Genomic DNA, 26,607 nt, shown 5'->3' on the forward strand with positions numbered 1-26,607 from the left:
GCTTACCATGAAATACGGGCCAGCCTACTGCCTCTCTAGGGAGGGACGGAGACCCAAAGCTTCTAGAGGCATGAGCTGGTTGCTGCCCCCGTGAGTTATTTTTTGGTCTTAACCCACATCGCTCACTATTAACACCCACACACGCCCTCAGAGTCACAACATTCTCCCAAATCACGGTAGACACCTGGTTTCCTAAGCCCTGTCGTAGAGAAATGGAGGCGTTTTCTCTGTAGCTCTCTTTTTACACCAGCCACACCATTGTCCCTAGACACAGTGTTGGATCCCAAACAAAGCAACAGACCCTGGGTCCTGGATCAGCTACTCTAGGGCAAGGGGCCCTTGGACTCCATTCAAGGTGACCAGGCCATGGAACAGAGCCAAAGGCCTGGGGGTGTTTCATCTGAGGTCAATTAGGCAATGCTTGCTCCATCTGCAAATGGAAATTCGTTCATTCTTTCAACAGCTACTTCGTCAACTCTTCTCTCTGCAGAGTAACTCACTATGTACTGCAGGGACGTGGAGGCATTTGAGATCCAGGACCTACCTGAATAGACTTCCCTGTGAAAAGGTGAATAACTGAGCTGGCGACCCCACTGCTTGCTGTCACCTAGTTCACCTCCAGCACTGTGATGGGAAGAAACAATGGAAACAACTCAAATGTCCAACACGATGGGAAGAGCTAAAAGGCAAAATCATCTCTGTGATATCCGGATGAATGAGTCAGAACAGACAGGAAAACAAGCCACACCAGGTGTTTCAAGGGGAGGGAATTTAATACAGAGAATTGGCCGTACAAGGCTGAAGGGGCTGGTGGGGCACCCAGAGATTAGCAACAGCAGGGGGCTGAAGCATCCGTAGGGTGGGAGGGGCAGAGGGAGAAGCAGGTGTTATCAGAGCTCAGGAGCCCGGCCAGGAAGGGAGGGGCTTCCAGCAGGAAGAAAGTCACAGCCAGGGAGGCTGCCTGAGTGGGGGAGGGGAAGGGGAGGCGAGCGGGGAGGGGGAGGAGATTCTCTCTTTTTTCCACCGGCTCCTGCACTTTCTCCTGCCCAACCTGCTTGGAAGTCAGAGGGCCAGGGAGCTGGGGAGTGCAGCTCCCTGAGATGAGAGCAGAGCAGGGAGGGGTGAGGAAGGCGTCCCAGCCTGCGCAGGATACCCTGCCATGTTATTCTGCCATGGAAAAGGAGGTAGACCAATCTCTAACATTGTTGAATGAGAATAAGCCAGGCACAGAATGAAATACAGACTGAGGTCACTGAACTACAACGAAATACCACCCATTTACTACAGAGAAAGAAAAAGGTACATAAATGGAGACATGCCCAACCAATTACGGTGTGGCTTCTGGACACGGCTGCAGATATTGGGGACAGACCCAGGGGGCTCAAGACAATACCAGCATTACCTGTGATGTCTTAAATTTTCACAAGCAGGAAGTAACCCATGAACTTCTTCAGTAATAACAATTCACTTAAAAAGGTGAATGCACGGGCTTCCCTGGTGGCGCAGTGGTTGAGAGTCCGCCTGCCAATGCAGGGGACATGGGTTCGTGCCCCGGTCCGGGAAGATCCCACATGCCGCGGAGCGGCTGGGCCCATGAGCCATGGCCACTGAGCCTGCGCGTCCGGAGCCTGTGCTCCGCAACGGGAGAGGCCACAACAGTGAGAGGCCCGCGTACCACAAAAAAAAAAAAAAGATTTCATTCCTGCTGTCTCCTAAAATAAACCTTCATTCTGTGCTGACACTCAGAAGCTTCATCAGAAGAGTGCTCCCAGGCAAGCACACCTCTCACCTCCCTTTCCTCCTTCTTTCCTTCCCACCCTACCTCTCGATGGACTCAAAAACGTTTAGAAACCAAACACCAAAGTGAAAGAGCCATCAGGAGACACTGTGGGACCCCGGAAGCCTTTAGGAGCATCCCTTCCCAGGCAGGACAAGATGTGCCCATTTACGGCTTTCTTGGCTCGAGATTGAAAGATGATGTTCTTGCCATCTTAGGCGAAACAACTGTCCAGATCTGCCTCGGAGGAGACATCCTTCTCCTCACAGGCTTAGAGCTGTTGTTTGTAATTCAGTGCACGCTGCTGGCGTGTACAACCAGAGGGAGCCTGGGGAGATCCCCTCCCCCACTCCCGGACTGTTCACTGCTCTTGCGAAATTGAGTCAACAGTTAAAATTTTGTTTTTCCTTCTTATTTTGTTATCAGAGGAGCAGTCGGCATGTAGGAAAACCAAAGCAACTGTCAAGAAGAGAAGATAAGGGAAACAAAACATCTGTTTAAAAAAGTGAAGGTCATCATGTGACATATTTTAAGGCGATGCCTTCATCTGATACTCATAACCCTCTCGATGTGCGTTCCAAGTGGGTATTTCTTCTCTGTCATCACTGTCCCATTAGCAGTCTGCTTTTGCCTCCAGTTCCTGTAGAGGTTCTGGGGATTTCTGATGAGGAAAAATTTTCGGTAGAAGGTCAATCTGAGGTTGAGACAGGTGGGGATGCTTGATGCCAGGCAGAGAATGCCTTATGAATAAATTAAACAAAAATTTAAGAGCCATTCAAAGCACTCAAAGACAGGGACCCTTGTGGACAGAGCTCTATACAGAAACATGTGGAAGGCCTATAACTCCACAGGCATTGTCCGCAGGTCTACCAGTTAGCCCAGGCCTACCGGACGACTACAGCCACAGTAATAACTAGAGAGTCACAGTGACTTGACACAGACTCATGCACAACGGTGTTTAATTAGTAGTCATCAAATATTTTCAATAAACTATAATATTTTCAATAACCAACAATTAATTATATATGTATATATTCAGTGGACTATTCTACACACTCAATGGAATGTCAACCAGTCTGTGAAACGGTAATTACAAAAAATTGACAGTTCTCTTTATTTAAAGTATGTTAAGTCCCAAAAATGCAACATGAAACATCATATCTATAAGTCAAAAATGCAAAGTACAGCACTGTATTTATTTTACGATGACCACCTATCTTACTGTATGGGAGGATCATTCAGCGTGTGAGGAATATATAAAAATATTTATGCATATGACTGAATACTAGAAAGAGCATGGAAATTAACATTTGATCCTGGATAATTTTAACTCAATTTCTTTTTTCTTTTTATTTGTTACTTATATAGTTGGCCATATTCCATCCGGGATGCAAATCAGGTCTCATTTAGTTGGTACAATATCATTTGGGCAAAAAGAAAAAATCCAACAAATATTTATGGAGCTTCTCCTCCATACCAGGCTCTTCCTGCTCCCAGAAAGCTGACGGTCCCATTGTAGGGGGAGAGGTGGCCACAACATAATGAGAAAACACCTACACAGAACATCAAATGAGGACACAGCACCTGCTCAGGTAAATGCCTGTGTGAGGTGCATACGGAGTCGACCACTCCGGGACTTCCTGTTCACTTTTCAGAAAGTCAGATCATGGCCATTATTTGATATGCTGAGTGTATTAGTTTCCTGTCGCTGCAGTAATAAATTCCCACAAACTTAGTGGCTTGAAACAGACCCAAATCTTGCATTTCTGGAGGTAAGAAGTCCAACAGGAGTCTCACTGGGCTAAGTTCAAAGTGTCGACAGGGCCGTGCTCCTTCTGGAGGCTCTAGGGGAGAAATCCTTTCCTTGCCTTTTCCAGATCCCAGGCTGCCCATATTCCTTGGCTCCTGGCACCCTTCCACCTTCAAGTCGGTAATGGTATCGCCATCCTAGCACGTTCCCTGACTTCTCCTGCCTCCTCTTTTCATGGATTAGGACCCCTGTGATGACAATGGGTCCACCTGGATAACCCAGGATCATCTCCCAGCTCAAAGTCAGATGATGAGCAACACTAACCCCAGCTGCAACCTTAATTCCCCCTTGCCACGGGACGGAACACATTCGCAGGCTCTGGGGATTGGGTCACGGACACCTCTGAGAGGGAGGGGGAATTATTCTGACCACCACACTGGGACAGCTTCTGGTTGAACTCCCCAACAGGAAATCTTCAATAACCTCTTTCTTCAGGGATGTTTAGCACAGTGGAAACTACCTCTGCCTGTGTGTTAGACTTTGGGCGTGTCACTTTGACTCAAGCGAGGGTACTAGTACCTAACCCAGGGTTCTGTGGAAATAATTAAGTGAGGTAAAATATGTGAAAGAGGTGTGAACCTGGAAAACACAATGACCAGTTGGTTAATATATCAAGCTACCTGTTGCTGCAGCCCTCTATCCATGAATTAAACTTCTTTGTAATAAACTAGAAATTTTAAGCTAAAATCCGAAAGGCATTCTGGAATATTATGGTAATTAGTCAATGTCATGTGATTCACCCTTTCCTGAGTTCCCACTGAAAAAAAAATACAGCGATACATAAAGCACGCTGAGTGCGGATGAGCCCCTGAAACACAAGAATGGGACGTGACAGGTGGACCTGGAAAAGCACAGGGACCGCCAGGTGTGGGCCTCTCTCTCAGAAACAAGCTGCTGAAAGGAACTGCTTTCAAGGGCACCCCCATCCCAAGAATACATGTTTCTATATCTACTCACAGACCCCCAATTCCTGGAAATGCAACTCAACCAGGGAAGAAGGGAGGGATGAAGGTATACTGCCTCCTGGAGAACAAGAGAAAAGAAGAGAGACGGGAAGAATCATGGGAAGGATACAACCTGGGGTTGTAGGTTTTACTGCCCCTGGGAAGAACTATCAGCTGATCAAAATTATATGAATAAAGATCCACCTAAACACTTAAACTACCAGGTAGCAGAAGGTCATATTCCAGTCAAAGGTCCTATTCTCTCAACAAAATGAAGGAAAATTAGAAATTGGTATTTAAAAATAGATACATAAAAGCACCCTGACAACTTAGAAATTAAAAAGCACTCCCCCAAATAATTAATTATGGAAAAAATAAAATTACAAGGCTATTTGAAAAGTACAGGAATGACTGCATAACATTTTAAAACTTTTAAGGTGAGTCTAAAGCTGCTCTCAGAGGCAAATACATCATTAGCAGCAAAAAATAAAAACATATAAATAAAACACGTGAAGTCGAGATATTAGAAAACAAACCAAAGGAATGAACAGAAGATTTTAAAGAACTATTAAAGCTGTAATTGATGATTCATAAAATAGGAGAAAAAGCAATACTCATAAAGATACACAAAGATGGATCTTCCAAAAATAATAAAATAAACCAAATACAGTCAGAATTGATCAAGGAAAAAGGAGAAACATATAAGTTAGCAATGAGGAAATGTCACATAATCACCAACAGAGCAAGTTAAAATTTTAAATGCAATGCATAATTCTGTTCATTTAAAAAATCTTTATGAAACGGACATTTCTCTGGGAAAACAAATTACCTACACAGAAAAGTAGCAATGGAAGAAATTGAAAAGTCTGTACAAAATTATCTTCAAGAAACTACAGGCCAGACAGTACTACAAAGTGTTCTTTCAAATTTTAAAGTTACAGATCATTCCCTGCTTCATAAAATATTCTAGAATGTAGAAAAACATGGAAATCATTCATTTGGTCTGTAAAGCAAGTGTAATGATAACACCAAATCATGACAAAGAAGCTATATGTCACTATGTCATGAATATAAGAGCAAAAAATCTATAGAAAATATGATCAAATCTAACATCATTTTAAGAGAAAAAATATATTATGGCTATCTAGGATTTATTTCAGGAGCAGCTTAATATGGATATTTACTTACATCATGTTACCTTAAACACTTCAATAAATGTTAACACGGCATTTGACTACCTGCAACATTCACGGCTGATTTTTTTGAAAATCCTTAGAAAACTAGAAATAAAAGGAAACTTCCATAGCATAATGAAAAATAACTAGATTAACCAACAGCCAACACTAAAAAACTATTCAACTACAGCATGAATCTTAAAAATTCCCTATAAGAGCAAATTATAAGTTTTATTATTACTTGCGTAGCTTAACATTTAAAAATAAAATATAAAGAAGAAAATTAAGAAGAAATTATAAAGAAAAAATATTTCCAAAAAACATATAAAAATAAAACAATAGCAACAGTAAGTAATTAATACCAGAATAACTTGCAGAAATAAATGTAAGAAAGAGATAGGGAAATAATCATGAAACTTGACAGGTATTTTTTAAAGCCTTGATTGAATAAAGAAGCACACTATGAAATGAGATGAATCAATGCCATAAAATGCCATATTTCCACAAATTTTTATAGATTTGTCAGAACCTAGAGGCATTTGGAAAAAATGTAACAGATTCTAAAGTTCACCCAGAAGGATAAATGAGTGATGATAGCAAATGATTTTTTACCCCCAAACAAGAGGCAAGGAGTCTTGCCCTATCAGATAATTAACATGTGAATAAACTACAACAATTAATGGGAAAATAGAACCAAACAGACATCACAAAAACTGCTTCTGGTACATAAGAGAATAAGCATGGAATAAAGGGGGCACCACAGACGTGTGGGTAAAGGAAGTATTATTCAATAAACAATTTGACTGTTAAAACTGTTAATATGTTTAAATCTCCATCTTCTGCTAAGATAAATTTCAAATGAAGTAAAGGGTTAATTTTTTTTTTAAATTAAACCATAAAAATAGGGGGGAAGACATAAAGGATTATGTGATATAAATATATAATTGAGGGAATTCCCTGGTGGTGCAGTGGTTAAGAATCCGCCTGCCAATGCAGGGGACACGGGTTCGAGCCCTGGTGCAGGAAGATGCCACATGTCACAGAGCAACTAAGTCCGTGCACCACAACTACTGAGCCTGTGCTCTACAACCTGTGAGCCACAACTACTGAGCCCACGTGCCACAACTACTGAAGCCCGCGTGCCTAAAGCCCGTGCTCCGCAACAAGAGAAGCCATCGCAGTGAGAAGCCCGCGCACCACAACAAAGAGTAGCCCCCTCTCGCCGCAACTAGAGAAAGCCCGCGCACAGCAATGAAGACCCAACACAGCCAAAAATAAAAATAAGTAAAATAAATAGATTTTTTTTAATATATATATAATTGAGATCCTGAATCTGAGAATAAAACAATGAAAATAATACAAGGGAAAAGAGAGAGCATTTTGACTAGATAAAAATAATTTCTTCTGTATGCCAAAAATCCAGGCAAAACTTATGAGATAGGATAAAAGATTTATATACAGAATATATAAAGAACTCAAACAAATCACTAAGAAAAACACGGTTATCCCACTAGGAAAAAAAAATGGAGAACTGACAGGAACAAATTTTTCTCACAAGGAAAAAAATATAAATGACCAATAATGATCTTTAAAAATATTCAGTTTTACTAGTAAAGAAGGCAAACTAAAGCAATGAGATACTGTCTCTCTGCAATCAAACTGAATTTAAAATACATAAAATAACCATAATAATTCTGGCAGAGAACACTAAACTGAGCACTCTCAAATAGGGCTGTTGGAATCTCTAACTCGTTCAAATTCCTGGCAAGTTATACAGCGGTGTGTGTCAGCCTTTACAACAGGCACGCACTTTGACACTGAAACAGCACTTCTAGGAATCCCACCTAAAGAGTCTGTCAGAGATTATCAAACACGTCAGGACAAGAAGATTCATCACAGTGAGGACATGGAAAATACCTAAATATCTCAAAGGGAGGCCTAAAAAACAAATTCTGATATAATCAGAGGGTACAATGTCATAGTCAAAACCATGAGATGGGGAATCAAACAGCCTGGGTTCATATCCTACTTGGCCACATAGAAATTTTGTGAGCTTGAGCAACTGACTTAAACTCTTTGTGCCTTACTTTTCTTTGAATGTAAAATGGAGATAATAATTGTACCAACTCCATTGGTACAGGTAAAGCACTTAGAACAGTGCCCCAAACACTGAACAGTGTTCAATAGATGTCACTTAATATGTAATAAGTATTATATATATACACATATATTTATATGTAAAAATATATAATATATAATGTCACATAATACTAAGAAATATTGTGATTTTTAATAATATGCAGACATTAAAAATTAATTTTAAAGTTTGATGCCATAGAGAAATGTTTATGATAAGTTAAAAAGCAGACTCCACCAACACTACACAACCTTTTCCAGAAAATAAAAGAGAAGGAAATACCTCCTATTTCATTGTATGGGCCCAGCAAAACCAGATAAAGATAGTACAAGAAAAGAAAACTAGGACTAATATCCTGGGTGATCACAGATGCAAAAGTCCTCAAAAAAATATGATCAATTCAAATCCAGGAAGATATACCATGAAAAACACACCCTTGTCACCATATTAACCGTCTGAAGAAGAAAAACCATGGGATCAAACCATTTAATGCAGAAAAAGCATGTGATGAACTTCAATACCCACCTCTGATAAAAATTCTCAACAAACTAGGACTCCAGTGTCAAAACATTACATACTGTAGAATTCCATTTGTATGACATTCTAAAAACTATAGTGAACAGAAAACAAGGGGTTTAGGGATGGGGGAGGGTGTGATTACAAAGGGATAGTCTGAGGGAGTTTTGAGGGGTGATATTTCTGTTCTGCATCCTGTCAGTCAGTTCCACTATATGTTAGTTGCTTTTAATTTTAAAAGCAGGATTCAAGACACTATGTACAGTATTACATCAATTTTAAAATATGTAAGAGAGGAAGTATACCACAATGTTGGAAAACACTGAAACTGACCTGTCCTCATGCCCAGATTTATCAAAAGTAGGTTCAATGAGTTTTCTTTCTGCACATACGCCAACAAACATTTGTGATTTCAAACGATCAGACCATAAAATCCCACACAGCAGGTCATTACTATCAGATTTTCAAAGCCAGGGTTGTTAAGGTCCTAGGAAACTTTGCTTTCTTTGGAACTCATGTTCAGATCACAGACTAGAATTACAACATCAGGGATGAAAATAGTGGAAATCTTGTAAACTCAAAGACCCCTAACAAGAAAAATCAATGGATACTAATTTCCAAAACGACCAATCATTCTCACGGCTATATGAGGTGACTACCCAGGTAGAAGGTAAGCCAAAATGTTAACTTCCTCCTAAAGCAAGCTAAGAGTGCCCCGAGAACCAATATTTCTGAGTAAACAAGTCTCTTATTTGCTGCTACAGGAAGTAGCTCACTCAAAAATTCCCTCATTTTCCCCATTTAGTGACTACACTGCATGCCATATAATTCCCAGCAAAATGCCAGCAATTCAAAAACATTTCTGAATTCGAAATAATTTCACCCAGGCAATCTGCATTAAATATATTTCTGATGTGACCTTTCTGCTATTTTTTTCCTAAGTATTTACTAAGCAACGAGTCAGAGAACCAGGGTTCTGGCCCCAATTTAAATTCTCCTTCACATGAGTTTCCTCAAACATAAAATCAGATGTTAAAATACAAGGTCCCAAAGATTTCCATCTCCAATATTCTACAACAGCCAACAAATAATGGTGAAAGCAGTGTTTCAAAGAGCATCTAAACTACTTGGAGGAACAAAGTACTTGAGTGAACTATTTTCACAGAGCATTCATTCGGAAATATTGTGCAAATGACAGAAAAAATTATTCATCAAGGAAACTGTTAGCTAGCCGTGCATGGCCTTTATCCGGCAGTTAGCTCAGGTTACCGTACCTGAAAGTAATCGAACTGCAGGGATTGAGAACCACCCACCAATGTCCGACCTAACTTCACTAATGCAAACTGACCTTCTTTACACTTGTCTCCCCTCCCAAAACTTATAAGCAGTCTTTGGAGTAGAACAACATTACTGGTGGTGGAATTTCCCTTAATTCTTTTTTTTCTTTTTTTTTTAACATCTTTATCGGAGTATAATTGCTTTACAATGGTATGCCAGGTTCTGCTGTATAACAAGGTGAGTCAGCTATATATAAATATATATCCCCATATCTCCTCCCTCTTGCATCTCCCTCCCACCCTCCCTATACCACCCCTCTAGGTGGTCACAAAACACCAAGCTGATCTCCCTGTGCTATGCAGCTGCTTCCCACTAGCTAGCTATTTCACATTTGGTAGTGTATATATGTCCATGCCACTCTCTCACTTCGTCCCAGCTTACCCCTCCCCCTCCCCGTGTCCTCAAGCCCATTCTCTACATCTGCGTCTTTATTCCTGTCCTGCCCCTACGTTCTTCATAACCATTTTTTTTTTTAGATTCCATATACATGTGTTAGCATACGGTATTTGTTTTTCTCTTTCTAACTTACTTCACTCTGTATGACACACTCTAGGTCCATCCACCTCACTACAAATAACTCAACTTTGTTTCTTTTTATGGCTGAGTAATACTCCATTGTATATATGTGCCACAGCTTCTTTATCCATTCATCTGTCGATGGACACTTAGGTTGCTTCCACGTCCTGGCTATTGTAAACAGTGCTGCAATGAACATTGTGGTACATGACTCTTTTTGAATTATGGTTTTCTCAGGGTATATGCCCAGTAGTGGGATTGCTGGGTCGTATGGTAGTTCTATTTGTACTTTTTTAAGGAACCTCCATACTGTTCTCCATAGTGGCTGTATCAATTTACATTCCTACCAACAGTGCAAGAGGGTTCCCTTTTCTCCACACCCTCTCCAGCATTTATTGTTTGTAGATTTTTTAATGATGGCCATTCTGACTGGTGTGAGGTGATACCTCACCGTAGATTTGATTTGCATTTCTCTAATGATTAGTGATGTTGACCATTCTTTCATGTGTTTGTTGGCAATCTGTAGATCTTCTTTGGAGAAATGTCTATTTAGATCTTCTCCCCATTTTTGGATTCGGTTGTTTGTTTTTTTGATATTGAGCTGTATGAGCTGCCTGTATATTTTGGAGATTAATCCTTTGTCAGTTGCTTCATTTGCAAATATTTTCTCCCATTCTGAGGGTTGTCTTTTCAGCATGTTTATGGTTTCCTTTGCTGTGCAAAAGCTTTTAAGTTTCATTAGGTCCCAATTTTTATTGTTGTTTTTATTTCCATTTCTCTAGGAGGTGGGTCAAAAAAGATCTTGCTGTGGTTTATGTCAAAGAGTGTTTTTCCTACATTTTCCTCTGAAAGTTTTATAGTGTCTGGTCTTACATTTAAGTCTTTAATCCATTTGGAGTTTATTTTTGTGTATGGTGTTAGGTAGTGTTCTAATTTCATTCTTTTACATGTAGCTCTCCAGTTTTCCCAGCACCACTTATTGAAGAGACTGCCTTTTCTCCATTGTATGTTCTTGCCTCCTTCGTCATAAATTAGGTGCCCATATGCGTGTGGGTTTATCTCTGGTCTTTCTATCCTGTTCCATTGACGTATATTTCTGTTTTAGTGCCAGTACCATATTGTCTTGATTACTGTAGCTTTGTAGTATAGTCTGAAGTCAGGGAGTCTGATTCCTCCAGCTCCGTTTTTCTTTCTCAAGATTGCTTTGGCTATTCGGGGTCTTTTGTGTTTCCATACAAATTGTGAAATTTTTTATTCTAGTTCTGTGAAAAATGCCATTAGTAGTTTGATAGGGATTGCATTGAATCTGTAGATTGCTTTGAGTAGTATAGTCATTTTCACAATGTTGATTCTTCCAATCCAAGAACATGGTATATCTCTCCAACTGTTTGTATCATCTTTATTTTCTTTCATCAGTGTCTTACAGTTTTCTGCATACAGGTCTTTTGTCTCCATAGGTAGCTTTACTCCTAGGTATTTTATTCTTTATGTTGCAATGATAAATGGGAGTGTTTCCTTAATTTCTCTTTCAGAATTTTCATCATTAGTGTATAGGAATGCAAGAGATTTCTGTGCATTAATTTTGTATCCTGCTACTTTACCAAATTCTTTGATTAGCTCTAGTAGTTTTCTGGTAGCATATTTGGGATTCTCTATGTATAGTACCATATCATCTGCAAACAGTGACAGTTTTACTTCTTCTTTTCTGAGTTGAATTCCTTTTATTGCTTTTTCTTCTCTGATTGCTGTGGCTAAAACTTCCAAAACTATGTCGAATAATAGTGGTGATAGTGGGAAACCTTGTCTTGTTCCTGATCTTACTGGAAATGGTTTCAGTTTTTCACCACTGAGAATGATGTTGGCTGTGGGTTTGTCATATACGGCCTTTATTATGTTGAGGTAAGTTCCCTCTATACCTACTTTCTGGAGAGTTTTTTTGTTTGTTTTATTTGTGGTACGCGGGCCTCTCACTGTTGTGGCCCCCCCTTGTTACAGAGCACAGGCTCCAGACGCGCAGGCCCAGCGGCCATGGCTCACGGGCCCAGCCACTCCGCGGCATGTGGGATCCTCCTGGACCAGGGTACAAACCCGTGTCCCCTGCATCGGCAGGTGGACTCTCAACCACTGTGCCACCAGGGAAGCCCACCTGGAGAGTTTTTATCATAAATGGGTGTTGAATTTTGCCAAAAGCTTTTTCTGCATCTACTGAGATGATCATATGGTTTTTATCCTTCATTTTGGTAAGATGGTTTATCACATTGATTGATTTGCATATATTGAAGAATCCTTGCATTCCTGGAATAAACCCCACTTGATCATGGTGTATGATCCTTTTAATGTGCTGTTGGATTCTGCCTGCTAGTATTTTGTTGAGGATTTTTGCATCTATGTTCATCAGTGATATTGGCCTGTAGTTTTCTTTCTTTGTGACATCTTTGGTTTTGGTCTCAGGGTGACGGTGGCCTCGTAGAATGAGTTTGGGAGTGTTACTCCCTCTGCTATATTTTGGAAGAGTTTGAGAAGGATAGGTGTTAGCTCTTCTCTAAATGTTTGACAGAATTCGCCTGTGAATCCATCTGGTCCTGGACTTTTGTTTGTTGGAAGATTTTTAATCACAGTTTCAATTTCAGTGCTTGTGACAGTTCTGTTTATATTTTCTATTTCTTCCTGGTTCAGCCTCAGGAGGTTGTGTTTATCTAAGAATTTGTCCATTTCGTCCAGGTTGTCCATTTTATTGGCATAGAGTTGCTTGTAGTAATCTCTCTGATCCTTTGTATTTCTGCACTGTCAGTTGTTACTTTTTCATTTCTAATTCTTTGATTTGAGTTTTCTCCCTTTTTTTCTTGATGAGTCTCACTAATGCTTTATCAATTTTGTTTATCTTCTCAAAGAACCAGCTTTTAGTTTTACTGATCTTAGCTATTGTTTCCTTCATTTCTTTTTCATTTATTTCTGATCTGATCTTTATGATTTCTTCTGCTAACTTTGGGGGGTTTTTGTTCTTCTTTCTATAATTGTTTTAGGTGTCAGTTAGGTTGTTGGAGATGTTTCTTGTTTCTTGAGGTAGGATTGTATTGCTATAAACTTGCCTCTTAGAACTGCTTTTGCTGCAACCCATAGATTTTGGGTGGTCATGTTCTCATTGTCATTTGTTTCTAGGTATTTTTTGATTTCTTCAGTGATCTCTTCGTTATTTAGTAGTGTATTGTTTAGTCTCAATGTGTTTGTATTTTTTACAGATTTTTTCCTGTAATCTCATAGCGTTATGGTCGGAAAAGATACTTCATACGATTTCAATTTTCTTAAATTTACCAAGGCTTGATTTGTGACCCAAGATGTGATCTATCCTGGAGAATGTTCCATGAGCACTTGAGAAGAAAGTGTATTCTGTTGTTTTTGGATGGAATGTCCTATAAATATCAATTAAGTCCATCTTGTTTAATGTATCATTTAAAGCTTGTGTTTCCTTATTTATTTTCATTTTGGATGATCTGTCCATTGGTGAAAGTGGGGTGTTAAAGTCCCCTACTATGAATGTGTTACTGTCGATTTCCCCTTTTATGGCTGTTAGCATTTGCCTTAAGTATTGAGGTGCTCCTATGCTGGGTGCATAAATATTTACAACTGTTATATCTTCTTCTTAGAAAGACCCCTTGATCATTATGTAGTGTCCTTCTTTGTCTCTTGTAATAGTCTTTATTTTAATAAAGTCTATTTTGTCTGATATGAGAATTGCTACTCCAGCTTTCTTTTGATTTCCATTTGCATGGAATATCTTTTTCCATCCCCTCACTTTCAGTCTGTATGTGTCCCTAGGTCTGAAGCTGGTCTCCTGTAGACAGCATATATACGGGTCTTGTTTCTGTATCCATTCAGCCAGTCTATGTCTTTTGGTTGGAGCATTTAATCCATTTACATTTAAGGCAGTTATCGATATGTATGTTCCCATTACCATTTTCTTAATTGTTTTGTGTTTGTTATTATAGGTCTTTTCCCTCTCTTGTGCTTCCTGCCTAGAGAAGTTCCTTTAGGATTTGTTGTAAAGCTGGTTTCGTGGTGCTGAATTCTCTTAGCTTTTCCTTGCTTGTAAAGCTTTTGATTTCTCCATTGAATCTGAACAAGATCCTTGTGGGGTACAGTAACTTGGTTGTAGGTTTTTCTCTTTCATCACTTTAAATATGTCCTGCCACTCCCTTCTGGCCTGCAGAGTTTCTGCTGAAAGATCAGCTGTTAACCTTATGGGGATTCCCTTGTATGTTATTTGTTGCTTTTCCCTTGCTGCTTTTAATATTTTTTCTTTGTATTTAATTTTTGGTAGCTTGATTTATATGTGTCTTGGCATGTTTTTCCTTGGATTTATCCTGTATGGGACTCTCTGTGCTTCCTGGCCTTGATTAAATATTTCCTTTCCCATATAAGGGAAGTTTTCAACTATAATCTCTTCAAATATTTTCCCAGTCCCTTTCTTTTTCTCTTCTTCTTCTGGGACCCCTATAATTCGAATGTTGGTCCATTTAATGTTGTCCCAGAGGTCTCTGAGACTGTCCTCAATCCTTTTCATTCTTTTTTCTTTATTCTGCTCTGCAGTAGTTATTTCCACTATTTTATCTTCCAGGTCACTTATCCGTTCTTCTGCCTCAGTTATTCTGCTATTGATTCCGTCTAGAGAATTTTAAATTTCATTTATTGTGTTGTTCATCATTGTTTGCTGTTTAGTTCTTCTAGGTCCTCGTTAAACGTTTCTTGTATTTTCTCCATTCTATTTCCAAGATTTTGGATCATCTTTAGTATCATTACTCTGAATTCTTTTTCAGGTAGACTGCCTATTTCCTCTTCATTTGTTTGGTCTGCTGGGTTTTTACCTTGCTCCTTCATCTGCTGTATATTTTTCTGCCTTCTCATTTTGCCTAACTTACTGTGTTTGGGGTTTCCTTTTTGCAGGCTGCAGGTTCGTAGTTCCCGTTGTTTTTGGTGTCTGCCCCCAGTGGGTGAGGTTGGTTCAGTGGGTTGTATAGGCTTCCTGGTGGAGGAGACTGGTGCCTGTGTTCTGGTGGATAAGGCTGGATCTTTTCTTTATGATGGGCAGGACCACGTCCGGTGGTATGTTTTGGGGTGTCTGTGAACTTATTATTATTTTAGGCAGCCTCTCTGCTAATAGGTGGGCTTGTGTTCCTGTCTTGCTAGTTGTTTGGCATAGGATGTCCAGCACTGTAGCTTGCTGGTCGTTGAGTGCAGCTGAGTCTTAGCGTTGAGATGGAGATCTCTGAGAGAGCTTTCGTCGTTTGCTATTACGTGGGGCAGGGAGGTCTCTGGTGAACCAATGTCCTGAATTTGGCTCTCCCACCTCAGGGGCTCAGGCCTGACACCAGGCTGGAGCTCCAAGACTCTATCAGCCACACGGCCAGGTATGTGGGGAGTTTCTTGCCTTTTGGGAAGTCTGAGGTCTTCTGCCAGCGTTCAGTAGGTGTTCTGTAGGAACTATTCCACATGTAGGTGTATGTCTGATGTATTTGTGGGGAGACAGGTGATCTCCACATCTTACTCCTCTGCTGTCTTCAATCTCTCCCTTAATTATTAAACTTATAATTTTCTAATTAGCTTTATTTTGGGAGTAGGTGATAGGAGTTACTTAACATGACTGTTCCTTTTGTACAAAAAGGTACATGAAGTGTGTGTGGTTATAAAAGGGCAACACAAGTTATCCTTGTGATGTTGAATCAGTCCAATATTTTGACTGGGTTGGTTACAGGAACCTACACAGGTGATAAAACTGGATAGAATGTAATACACACACGCACGTGGGCGCACATGCACTGGAAAAAGAAACGGGAAATCTGAATAAAGTTCGTGGGTTGCATCACTGTTGCTACTCTGGTTATGACATTATACTCAAGTTTTGCAAGAATGTTACCATCGGAGGAAACATACAAGGGATCTCTTTGTATTCTCTCTTACAACTGCAGTGAGTCTACAATTATCCCTACACAGAAAATTCAATTAATAAAAAAGGATATGGTAAAAAACTATGCCTTCACCCTACCCTGACCATTAGCCATCCCAGGAGGCAACAATTCTTACCAGTTTCATGTGCATAAGAGTTAAAAGAAAGAAAAGGAGGAGGGCAGGAAGGGAGGAGAGGAGGGAGGGAGGGAGACTTCAAGCAGCTTGGGATGGTCCTGCAATGTATCAAAATAAATTGTAAGCTCCTTCATACTCACAACTGCCCTTGAGTATAGAAGTGTTTCTACTGAACGACCCCCTACATACACACAACCCCCACTTCATCTCCACTGGATTCGCGGAAGTAACCAGGTCTTTGCCCACAGGACAGGGCACTGGGTGACCCTCCTCTGGGAAATCTCACCACCCCATGATACAGATCTAAAACTAGAGAAAGGAGCGTTGCCCACTGACATGGCCCAGTCAGATCACCTTACAGAGGCACCATGAGCAGACCCTCCTATGTGCATAGTTCCCAATCCTCTCGTTAATGGCCTCACTTAAATATGAGTAGAGGCCAAAGATCCCTTGACATAAGAAGAAAGCACATAATATGAAAAATAACAACAAACAGACAACAGCAACTTGGAGAGTCCATACAAAGAAAAGAAAACCTCGAAGACTACTATTAATATACTTTGGGGGGCTTCCCTGGTGGCGCAGTGGTTGAGAGTCTGCCTGCCAATGCAGGGGACACGGGTTCGTGCCCCGGTCCAGGAGGATCCCACATGCCGCGGAGCGGCTGGGCCCGTGAGCCATGGCTCCTGAGCCTGCGCGCCCAGAGCCTGTGCTCCGCAACGGGAGAGGCCACAACAGTGAGAGGCCCGTGTACCGCAAAAAATAAATATATATATATATATATATATATATACACACACACACACACACACACACACACACATACATACACACACACACTTTGGGATATAAGAAATTATACTGTATTGATGAGGCAGAACAGGATGGTACTAAAAATAATTTTCAGAGGAAAAAGGAGCTCTTGGAAGTTAAAAATATGACAGCAGAAATCAAAAGTTCAGCATAAGAATTTGAAGGTATGGTTAAGAAAACCTAAAGAAATTAGAGTAAAAGGATGAGAAAGAAACAGGAGAGAAGAGATAAGAAAATCAGAAGATCAATGCAGGAAGTCAAACACCCAAATAATAGGTAATCCAGAAAGAGTAAAGAGAGAATTTAGGATGGAGGAAATAACAAAAGACAAGTTCCCAGACCTGAAGGACTAAGTTTCCAGATTAAAAGAACCAGGCAAGTGTACCCAGGAAAATGCGTGAAAACAGAACCTCAACAGTCATCTAATTGTGATATGACTGAACATCAGGAACAAAGCAAAGAGCACACATGCTTTTAGAGGGGAAAAAACAGGTTTCATACAAAACAATTAAAAACTAGGACAGCGTCAGACTTCTCAGAGGCAACACCAGAGGCTGGAAGAGCCATGCCTTCAAAATTCTAAAGCAAATGTGCTCCAACCCAAACCCTTGATGCAACCTAAAGATCTTCTAAGTGTGGGGATAGAATTAATGTATTTTCAAGTCCACAATGTCTCAAACCTTTGTTTTGTTATTTCCACACCCCCTGTCTTAGGAGGCACCATGAGTGTGTGATCCCAAAACTGCATACCAAAAATAAAGGAATAAACCAAGAAAGACACATGTGTGAGTTCCAGGAAAATCCCAATGCCCAGGCTACACCCTGGAGCGTAACATCACAATCCCTGAGGGGGGAGGACCCAGACGTGAGGTTTACAGTTCCCCGGTGATTACAACAGGCACAGAAGATTGAGACCCACAGAACTAACCAAAGGTACAATTTTCACCCCCATGCATAACCTCACAGACCTTTATCTGTAGCAACTACTTATCATCTTCACTTTCAATCATCAGCTATATTCCACCTAGATGTCCTACCAGTAATTGAAGTCAAAATGCCCAAAAATGTGTATTTCATGTTCTTTCTAAAAAATGGCACTAATAAAAAAAACTAAAAACAGAGTTACCCTATGATCCAGCAATCCCACTCTTGGGCATATAACTGGAGAAAGTGCTAATTCGAAAAGATACATGCACCCCAGTGTTCACTGCAGCACTATTTGCAACAGCCAAGCCTTGGAAACAACCTAAATGTCCAGTAGAGTAGTGGATAAAGATGTCGATATATACAATGGAATACTATTCAGCCACTAAAAAGAATGAAATAATGCCATTTGCAGCAACATGGATAGACGTAGAGATTATCATACTAAGTGAAGTAAGCCAAACAGAGAAAGACAAATATCATTTAATATCACTTACATGTGAAATCTAAAAAAAAGATACAAATGAACTTATTTACAAAACAGAGACAGGCTCACAAACACAGAAAACAAACTTATGGTTATCAAAGGGGCAACGGGCTGGGGGAGGGATAAATTAGGAGTATGGGATTAACAGATACAGACTACTATTTATAAAATAAACAACAAGGTCCTACTGTAATGCACAGGGAATTATAGTCAATATCTTGGAATAAACTATAATGGAAAAGAATCTGAAAAAGCATATATAAAAAAATGGTGCTTGTGAGTTCTTGATGTCCACTGTGACGCCCCCTTTCTACTGGTCGCCCATGCCCTTTGTTCTTAGGTCAAAATTCTGCACAAGAAACCTGTTTGTTACTTCCTGTCCTTCACAAGTTCAGTTTCATGTCACCAAAGTGAAAATGACTTCTGCTCAGGCCAAACAATGCAGAAAGCACAAAGAGAAAAATGAAAAGAAAAATACAAAGTTGCAATGCGAAATTCCCCTGAACTAGGTCACTGATGAGCTGACTTTATCTGTTCCCCCTCTCCCAGAAATGAAGAGTGACTGACAAGCAAGAATAATGGCTGGATCTCACCATTTGAATAAGCAACTTGTATGGGTCTGGACAGCTCCAGAAATGACGAGGGCCCTTCCCCTGTTCCCTGGAACACTCAGCTAAACTCTACGCTCTAGATTCACAGGGTCAGGACCAACCTGCTCCATGGTCACGGACGGGTCCAGGCAAGCTGCATTTCTATCCAAGTCTCAAATACCCCTGCACTAGCATTCTCATCCCACCTCTCCCCTTTCTACACATGGATCTCGTTAAAAGGTTGAGGCTTCATGGAGGGTCTGTGCCTAACACCTGATCAACCTGCTGCAGTCTCCCACCATGCTGGGTACCAATGTATTTACATCTTCACCTGCAGTAAATGAGAGAAGTGGTCTCCCTTGCACCTTTGCCAACACTTCATTTTCATTTTTGCTAGTCTGATATTGAAAAATGATAACCCATAATTTTAAGATTTAGATATCTCTGGTTACTATCAAGGTTGAGGATTTTTACTTGTGCCTCTTGGCCATTTGCAGTTTGGTTGGTTGGTTTTGCAAATTCCCTTCCCATTTCTTTTACCTATTTTTCTATAAGTTTGTTTTTGTTTTCCATTCTTCACCAACCTAATTCCTTTATTTTCCAGGTTCCAGCTTCTCCTGATCACCAGCATCTCCTCCATGCCATGTTGTATTTCTCCTTCGTATTTCTCATAATTCTTGAAAATTAGTTGTTCAATGCCTCTCTTCCCACTAAAGTCTGAGCACCACGAGGATACTCTGGGTATCCGTCTCAGACACAGCTGTCACCCCAGCCACATGTTTACTGAATGAAGGAGAGAAGGTCCCTGTATCTTACACCAGTTGGGTCTGGGAAGAAACTGCTGCTGTTAAGGGAGTTTCATAACGGACCGTTTACAAAGGTGGGGGCAGGGTTGGGAAGACCAGTGAGGGAGGGTGAAGCCCCCAGGACGCACAACAGTGAAGAGCATCACCAGCCCAGGGATGAGGATGAAGAGAGAACAGCAGGTAGACTGAGACCTAACAGGAGGAGGAAGTCTGGAAGATGCCATCCAAGTCTGGGAAATCATGACTCCATGGTTTAAACTGCCCAAAGATACCCATCACCGCTTCACTCATAGAAAACCTTCTTCCACTGAATCCTCAATCCTTGAAATTCTCAAATCCCACACGAGGACACCATGTTTGAGACCACTGCAAACGAGAAACAAAAACCACTGCCAAATAAGCTCTACAGAAACTGAAGGCAGGAAGAGGCGAGAAAACTCGAATTCCTTTCTTGGCAGGACTACCCAGTGGCTCTGCGACTTCAGGGACATTTTCTGAACTCCCCGGACCTTAGTTCCCTCATTATAAAAGTCTACATACTGTTATTTCCCCCTCTGAAATTGTTTTGCTCAAGGAAGAGAAATCTCCTTAAGGAAAAAGAGCGTTGCCAAAATCCTATCCTATCAGCCAACTTCCACCAGGCCTTGGAATCCTTAGCAAATGGCTGGTTTTGCAATTCTTTTGGCTTTGCCAACCCTCCAGGGTAAAAAAAAATCTTCCCACAAGGATTTAAGGCTCACAAGGGGAGGAAATCTTTGAGAAAAATCTGGGTTGATGAGCAGCTAAGAAAAGCCAGGAGGAAGGAGACACATCTATATATGTTTAGGCAGAAAATAGAAAAGGTTGAAAAGGAATGTTTTTCTAAAATACTGCTTCTATGAAAGCAACCTTCTGTTACTCCTTTACTCCCGAGTCAACTGAAAAAGGCAGTGTGATTCCCATTTTCTATTCGAGTCCTCCTAGGCTGGGGCTAGGGACGCAGAGGCACGCAGCTCTGATGCAGGCAGGCTTGAATTCAAACCCTGCCACTTAATGAAGGGGCTCTGATGGAGGCTCTCACCTTTCTCAGCTCAGGGTCAGTCCATGAAAAATGGGTAACAACACTGAATTTGCTGGATTGGAGGCAGAATTAGAAATCATGAAAATACAGTGTGCCTGTAAGTGGGCCTCTGATATGCAGTCGCTAGGTTTTATCACAGGTACTGTCGCTCAGACATCAAAGCACCTTCCGTACTTAACAAATGCCTTTTGAGCATCTACTCTGGGTGGGGTGATGGGGTGACAAAGGTGAGGAAAGGTCACAGGATCCCTGACCTCCTGGAGCTTAGACTCTGGTGAAGAGGAGACGATACTCAAATCATAACCAAAGAAACACATAATTGCCAACAAAATGCTACAAAGGTAAAAAACAGAGTGTGTTCAGAGAGCAAACAGACCGGTGGGGGACCAGGTCTAGTCCGGAAGCTCTTGGGCCTGGAAGTGAAGGATGCAGGCTGAACTAGCTGGGGTAGCAGTGGGACCAGCAGGCGCTAGAGGTCTAGGGCCAGAAGCATCCCCCTTCTGAGGAGCAGAAGAAAGGCCTTAGTGGTGATGCACGGACAGGGGAGGGCAGGGAGGGAAGAAAGAGCTGGAGAGTCCAGCCAGGCCTCCCAGGAAGCCACAGGAGGGATCGAAAGGTCATGGTCAGGGTCTTCTGAGGGGCGGGGAGCTACAAAGCTAAATGCGAGCTCTCAGCTCTGCAACTGAAATGTGCAGTTCAAATCCCCACTGCAGCCGCTCTTCAAATATCATCTCTGGACCCAACCAGGTAAGGCGAGCAGCATGATTGGATGGTCTTTCAATAGCAATTGTATACATACACACACACACACACACACACACACACACATATACACATATACACATATACATATACACATATACACACATGGACACACACACATATACACATGTACATATACGCACACATACACACACATGCATACACACATGTATATGCACACATATATGCATACATGCACATATACGTATACACGCATAAATACATGCATATGCACATATAAGCATACGTACATACATATACACGCACATACACGCATATACATACACACACGTATATATGTGTGTGTGTATGTATGTATGTATTATTTGCCTCTTACCATCTTGGGGAATGTCTACAATCACTCCTAAGTTATCATTCTTTTAAGATCCTGGTCTTCCAAAGATGGCCACAACAGCATCTCCCATCACATGTGCTCACCTTACCCTGTATCCTGACAATCCTCCATGGAGTAAGTGGTGGCATCAACGTCCCCTCTCCTCGAACTCGGGTTGACATGTCACTGCCCTAACCAACAGAAAATAGTGGCAGTGGCACTACGCAACACCTGAGGCTGACACATAAAAATGCCAGGCACGTCCACCTTGTTCTCCTGGACCCCAGCTGCCACGCTCCGGGGAAGTTCAACCAAGGCACGTGGAGAGGCCACACGTAGGTGATCCGGCAGCTGAGGGTCCAGCCAACAACCCTCATCAACCCCAGACACGGGAGTGATGTTGCCTCCAAACGACTGCAGACCCAGCCGCCAAGTCCCCCAGGCCCTCAGCGTCTCCAGCTGAGGCCCCAGACACCACGGAACAGAGGCATCCCCACCAGGCCCTGACCAAGTCCCTGACACAAAGTATCCTTGAGTAAAAACATGAAAGAGTCGTTTTACACCACTATTTGGGGGTGATCTGTTATGTAGCAACAGCAGCTGAGCCAAAGAGTACCTCAAAATTTATACGTATGTACCTGTGTATGACTGTCCTTCTTCACTATTCACCACCCTAGGGACCTTTAGGAGGGGATGTCTCTAATTACTCCCAAGTTAGGACCTCTGGGCTTTGTCCACACCACTTACGGAAAAAGAGGACCAGGTTTCTTACTGCAAAGAAAAATTAAACACTTTTATTAAACTACTCAAAACATACAAACTGATCCATTCACACTGCAAAAAAATAAAAGAAAATCGCGTTAGCAAATCTGACACCTTATTTCAACTGGCTCTGAAAACAGATCAAAACCAAGATCTTCATCAACAACAACTAAATAGGGCACCGAGGGCTCTTCTTTCCTTGTCCACCACTGGAAGCTCAAGTGTCTGCAGCTTCAAGGAGGCAACGCATAGAAAGGGGACTTAGCCCAGGGCCCGGCACTTAAGAGCCTGCCAAATTCCGGTTAATATTATTATTGCTTTTGTTGTTGTGAGAATTAACATTTTTCTTGATTCCAGCGCTAATTCTTCCTGACTTAAGCTTAACAATGCTCCTGTCCCATCTGAGCAGGAAAGAATCTATACTGAGTTTGGTTAGATGTCCTGAAAGGGATCTCCGATTCCATACAATTAGAAATGTTATACAATATTATATAACATAACTTCCACACATCTCTATTCTGGTTTGGTAAAAGAACTGTCCTTTTTATTTAAAAAAAAAAGAAAACTCAATATATGTTAGAAAAGAGGCTTCTGAGAAATAACACTTAATCACTGCATGGTTTTCAAGGTGAATAAATAAAAATATCACCTTTGATAATTATGAAGGTACCCCCCCATGTGGTTATATAAATATTACAAAGCTGCACCCAGATGGTGGCATGAATACCAGGGGACACAGGTGGGATCAAAGAGCCAGGTCACCTCACGTTGGTTTCTTCCTCTGCTCCCCAACTGCTGTGTGACCTTAAGCGAATCACTTGGCCTCTCCAAGTCACGGTGCCTTTAATACAAGGCTAAATTCCAAACACTTTAGCCATACTGAAGGACCCTCAAGTACAGCATCCCCCACGTTTCCGGGGTAAAAGTCATTATTCACATGGTTAAGTATGCTGAATGGCAACCCCTCAAGCAAAATAATCACTTGCAGATTCACACACATTAATCAGTATCTTAAAAAATTATCTCGAAAAACCTGGGCCTTGCAAAATCTTGCTGTGCATCGTGTAATGAAATTATCAATATCTAGTGGAAGAAAAGGTGATCTGAGACAGAATTACAACTAGTATGCCATCCGCCGGCTCGATGGTACACACTCCCCCCACTGACGTTCACTGTTATCTTCAGTTACTGGGCTGGGGGTCTTCTCACGCGCCACATTTATGGGAGCGGGTGGAGAGGCAGAAGGAGAATGTGGATGGGGACTCCTTGGCGGTTCAGTGGTTAGAACTCTGTGCTTCCACTGCAGGGGGCACGGGTTCGATCCCTGGTCGGGGAACTAAGATCCCGCATGCTGAGCACATGGTGTGGCCAAGAAAAATAAAATAAAATTTAAAAAAAAAAGAATGTGGATGGAAGGAAGGAGAAGACAGATCAAGGGAAGGTATGGAGGAAAGGGCTGTGCATGACTCCCTAACAGGAACATTTCTGTCCGTCTCCAAATGACATCTAGTCACCAAGTTTCAAGCTTGCTGAGTGTCTGACACCCCCTCCCTCCGAACATCCCAGCTTTCCCAGGGCCCAGGCAGCCCCCTGCCACTGACGGACTTAACCACCTGGGTCACATCCTCTATCCAGAAAAATGTCTTTTGTAGCCTTGAAAGTGGTGGAATTCGATGGCTCAGAGAACCCCAACCTGCAGGAAAATGGCCGGCATGTAAGTGACTTGGAACTCCCCTTTCCAAAGGTGGCATGAAGTACAGACTGGCTTTGCACTCATCAAAACTGAGAAGATGAAAAGGGGGTTAATGAAAAGCCTCTTTCTGAGAATCGGCCAGGAACTGCTTTCGACAGGTCAGACTCTGCCCTTGGAGAGGTCGAGCCTCCCTCACCCGGCACGGTCACCTTCCTGAGGGCAGTCCTCATGGCCAGAGAGTCTGGGATCCAGGAGAAGTGGAGAGAACCCGGGAGTCTCAAGGGCTCCACTGAAGACCAGGACAGGCTCTCTCCTTTTACCATATATGCTGAAGTCGGCTAAGACCTGGACCAAGACCGACCATCTGCTTTCCCCACCAGGCACGAGACAGTCAACTGGGGGAGGTCCCTATTTTAATTAATAGCACCCTTAAAAATATTTGACCATCACTATCCAAATGCCTTCATTCTGCACTTCATAACACCTTGTATTGGAGCTCCGTCTATCTTAACACCAAAGCCTGTATCTGGGACTGCTTTTCCTCACGACCATTTCCATGGCTGTTTTCCCAGGAACCGTGCCACTTGAATGGCCGGGACATAAAACCGTTTTACAACAGTTATTCTTCCAAGACTTTCCTCCGTTTCTTTGACAGCTGCACACCCAGGGTCCAAACTCTTTACCGTGGACAACTGTTCTGAGCACATTTCTCCACCAGGTCTATTTCAGCTCAAGAAAGGCCAAGGACAAAAATAAGACAAAAGTTGTGGGTAAAGGGGGCTCCCACCGCAGGGCACCCTCAGAGCAGTGAACAGAATGAGGGACAGTCCAGCCTAATGGCTTCTTCCCCGGCTGCAAGTCCACAAAAGGGATCCGTCTTCCCAGCGAGTGGTCAATGGAAGAGAACCAGTCCCAAACCCTAGCCGGGGGCCAGCACTTTGCTCCTATCAGGAGTTCCCCGCACCTGTTCTGGAAAGGCGGGGATGGAGCTTCCTACCCGGTCCATCCCGCCTGAGAGGTTTCGAGAACTGTATGCTCACCAGTCAACCGGCCCTCCCTCCACAAGCCAAGTACACAGGTGGTCACGGCGCACAGGGGCCCAAAGCTCACCAGAACAACTTTATTACTGGCCACCGGGCACTCGTTTAGGGGAACCGTCCCCGCCGCCGCCCCCAGTCCCTCCCGCTCGTGGCAGGAAGGGCAGAGCCGGGAGGCACAGGTGAGGGTTCCCAGGGCAGCTAGGCGCCCAGCGTGCCTGCCGCGGCCCCACCGCGTGGTCCTCGCCTCCGGGGCCCCTCCGAGGGGCAGGGGGCGTCCTCGGCCCGGCACCCCCGCCCGCCGGCCCGGCCGGGGAGCCCGGCACCGCCGGAGCCGCAGCGCCCACTCGGGGCGGGCGGCGAGCACTCACCGTCGTGGTCCTGCATGCTCGACAGCGACCAGAGCAGCAGCGCCACCAGGGCCAGGAAGCCTATCTGGCTCAGCAGAAGGTCCCTCCGGCGGCTCCGGCGACGCTCGCGCTCCTCCTCGTCGGGCGACGGCATCCTCTTCGGGCGGCAGGGCAGCGGCCCCGGCTGGGGCCCCGGCGGGCGGCGGCCGCTCCGGTCGCGGGCGGCCGCGGCGGGCACGGCGGCTGGAGGCAGCTCCGCGCTCGGCGGCGGCGGCGGCGCGTCCTCGCTGCGCTCCCGCCCGGCGGCCGCCGCCTCCTCGCGGCCGCCGCGGGTCTCCCGGTCTTCGTCCTCGTCGTCGCTGTCGCTCAGTCCCTCCTCTTCCTCCTCCTCCTCCTTGTCGCCGCCGGCCCGCGCCGCAGCCTCCCGGCGCTCGGGGTCCCCGTCCTCCTCGCGCTCCATGGCTCCCACGCTCGGCGTCCGCGCTCGGCCTCGGGCGGCGGCGCGGCGGGGGCGGCGGGGGCGGCCGGGAGGCGGGGGCGGCGGCAGCCGAGGAGGAGGAGCGGGGAGGACCGGCGGGAGGAGGACCCGCCGCGAGCCAACGCGGCCGGCGGGCGAGGCCACCGGGGCTGCTCCGGCCTCGCGGGCTGCGGGAGCGCGTCGCGGGGCCGTCCGCCTACTCCATGGTCCGCGCGCGGGG

At 43.3% G+C, this 26,607-nt stretch overlaps 1 protein-coding gene across 1 annotated transcript in view; it reads right to left on the reverse strand.

The window, feature by feature from the left end:
• The window catches only part of SLC24A3 (solute carrier family 24 member 3), a 455,864-nt gene extending 429,465 nt beyond the window's left edge, over nt 1-26,399 (reverse strand). Inside the window, exon 1 of the mRNA XM_060122869.1 lies at nt 25,931-26,399. Within this exon, the coding sequence (XP_059978852.1) occupies nt 25,931-26,369 (439 nt within the window). The 5' untranslated portion in view covers nt 26,370-26,399. The remainder of the gene's footprint in view (nt 1-25,930) is intronic.
• Between the last annotated feature and the right edge of the window lie 208 nt (nt 26,400-26,607).

This window comes from Lagenorhynchus albirostris, chromosome 15 (assembly GCF_949774975.1).
Source record: "Lagenorhynchus albirostris chromosome 15, mLagAlb1.1, whole genome shotgun sequence".
NCBI classification, from domain to species: Eukaryota; Metazoa; Chordata; class Mammalia; order Artiodactyla; family Delphinidae; genus Lagenorhynchus; species Lagenorhynchus albirostris.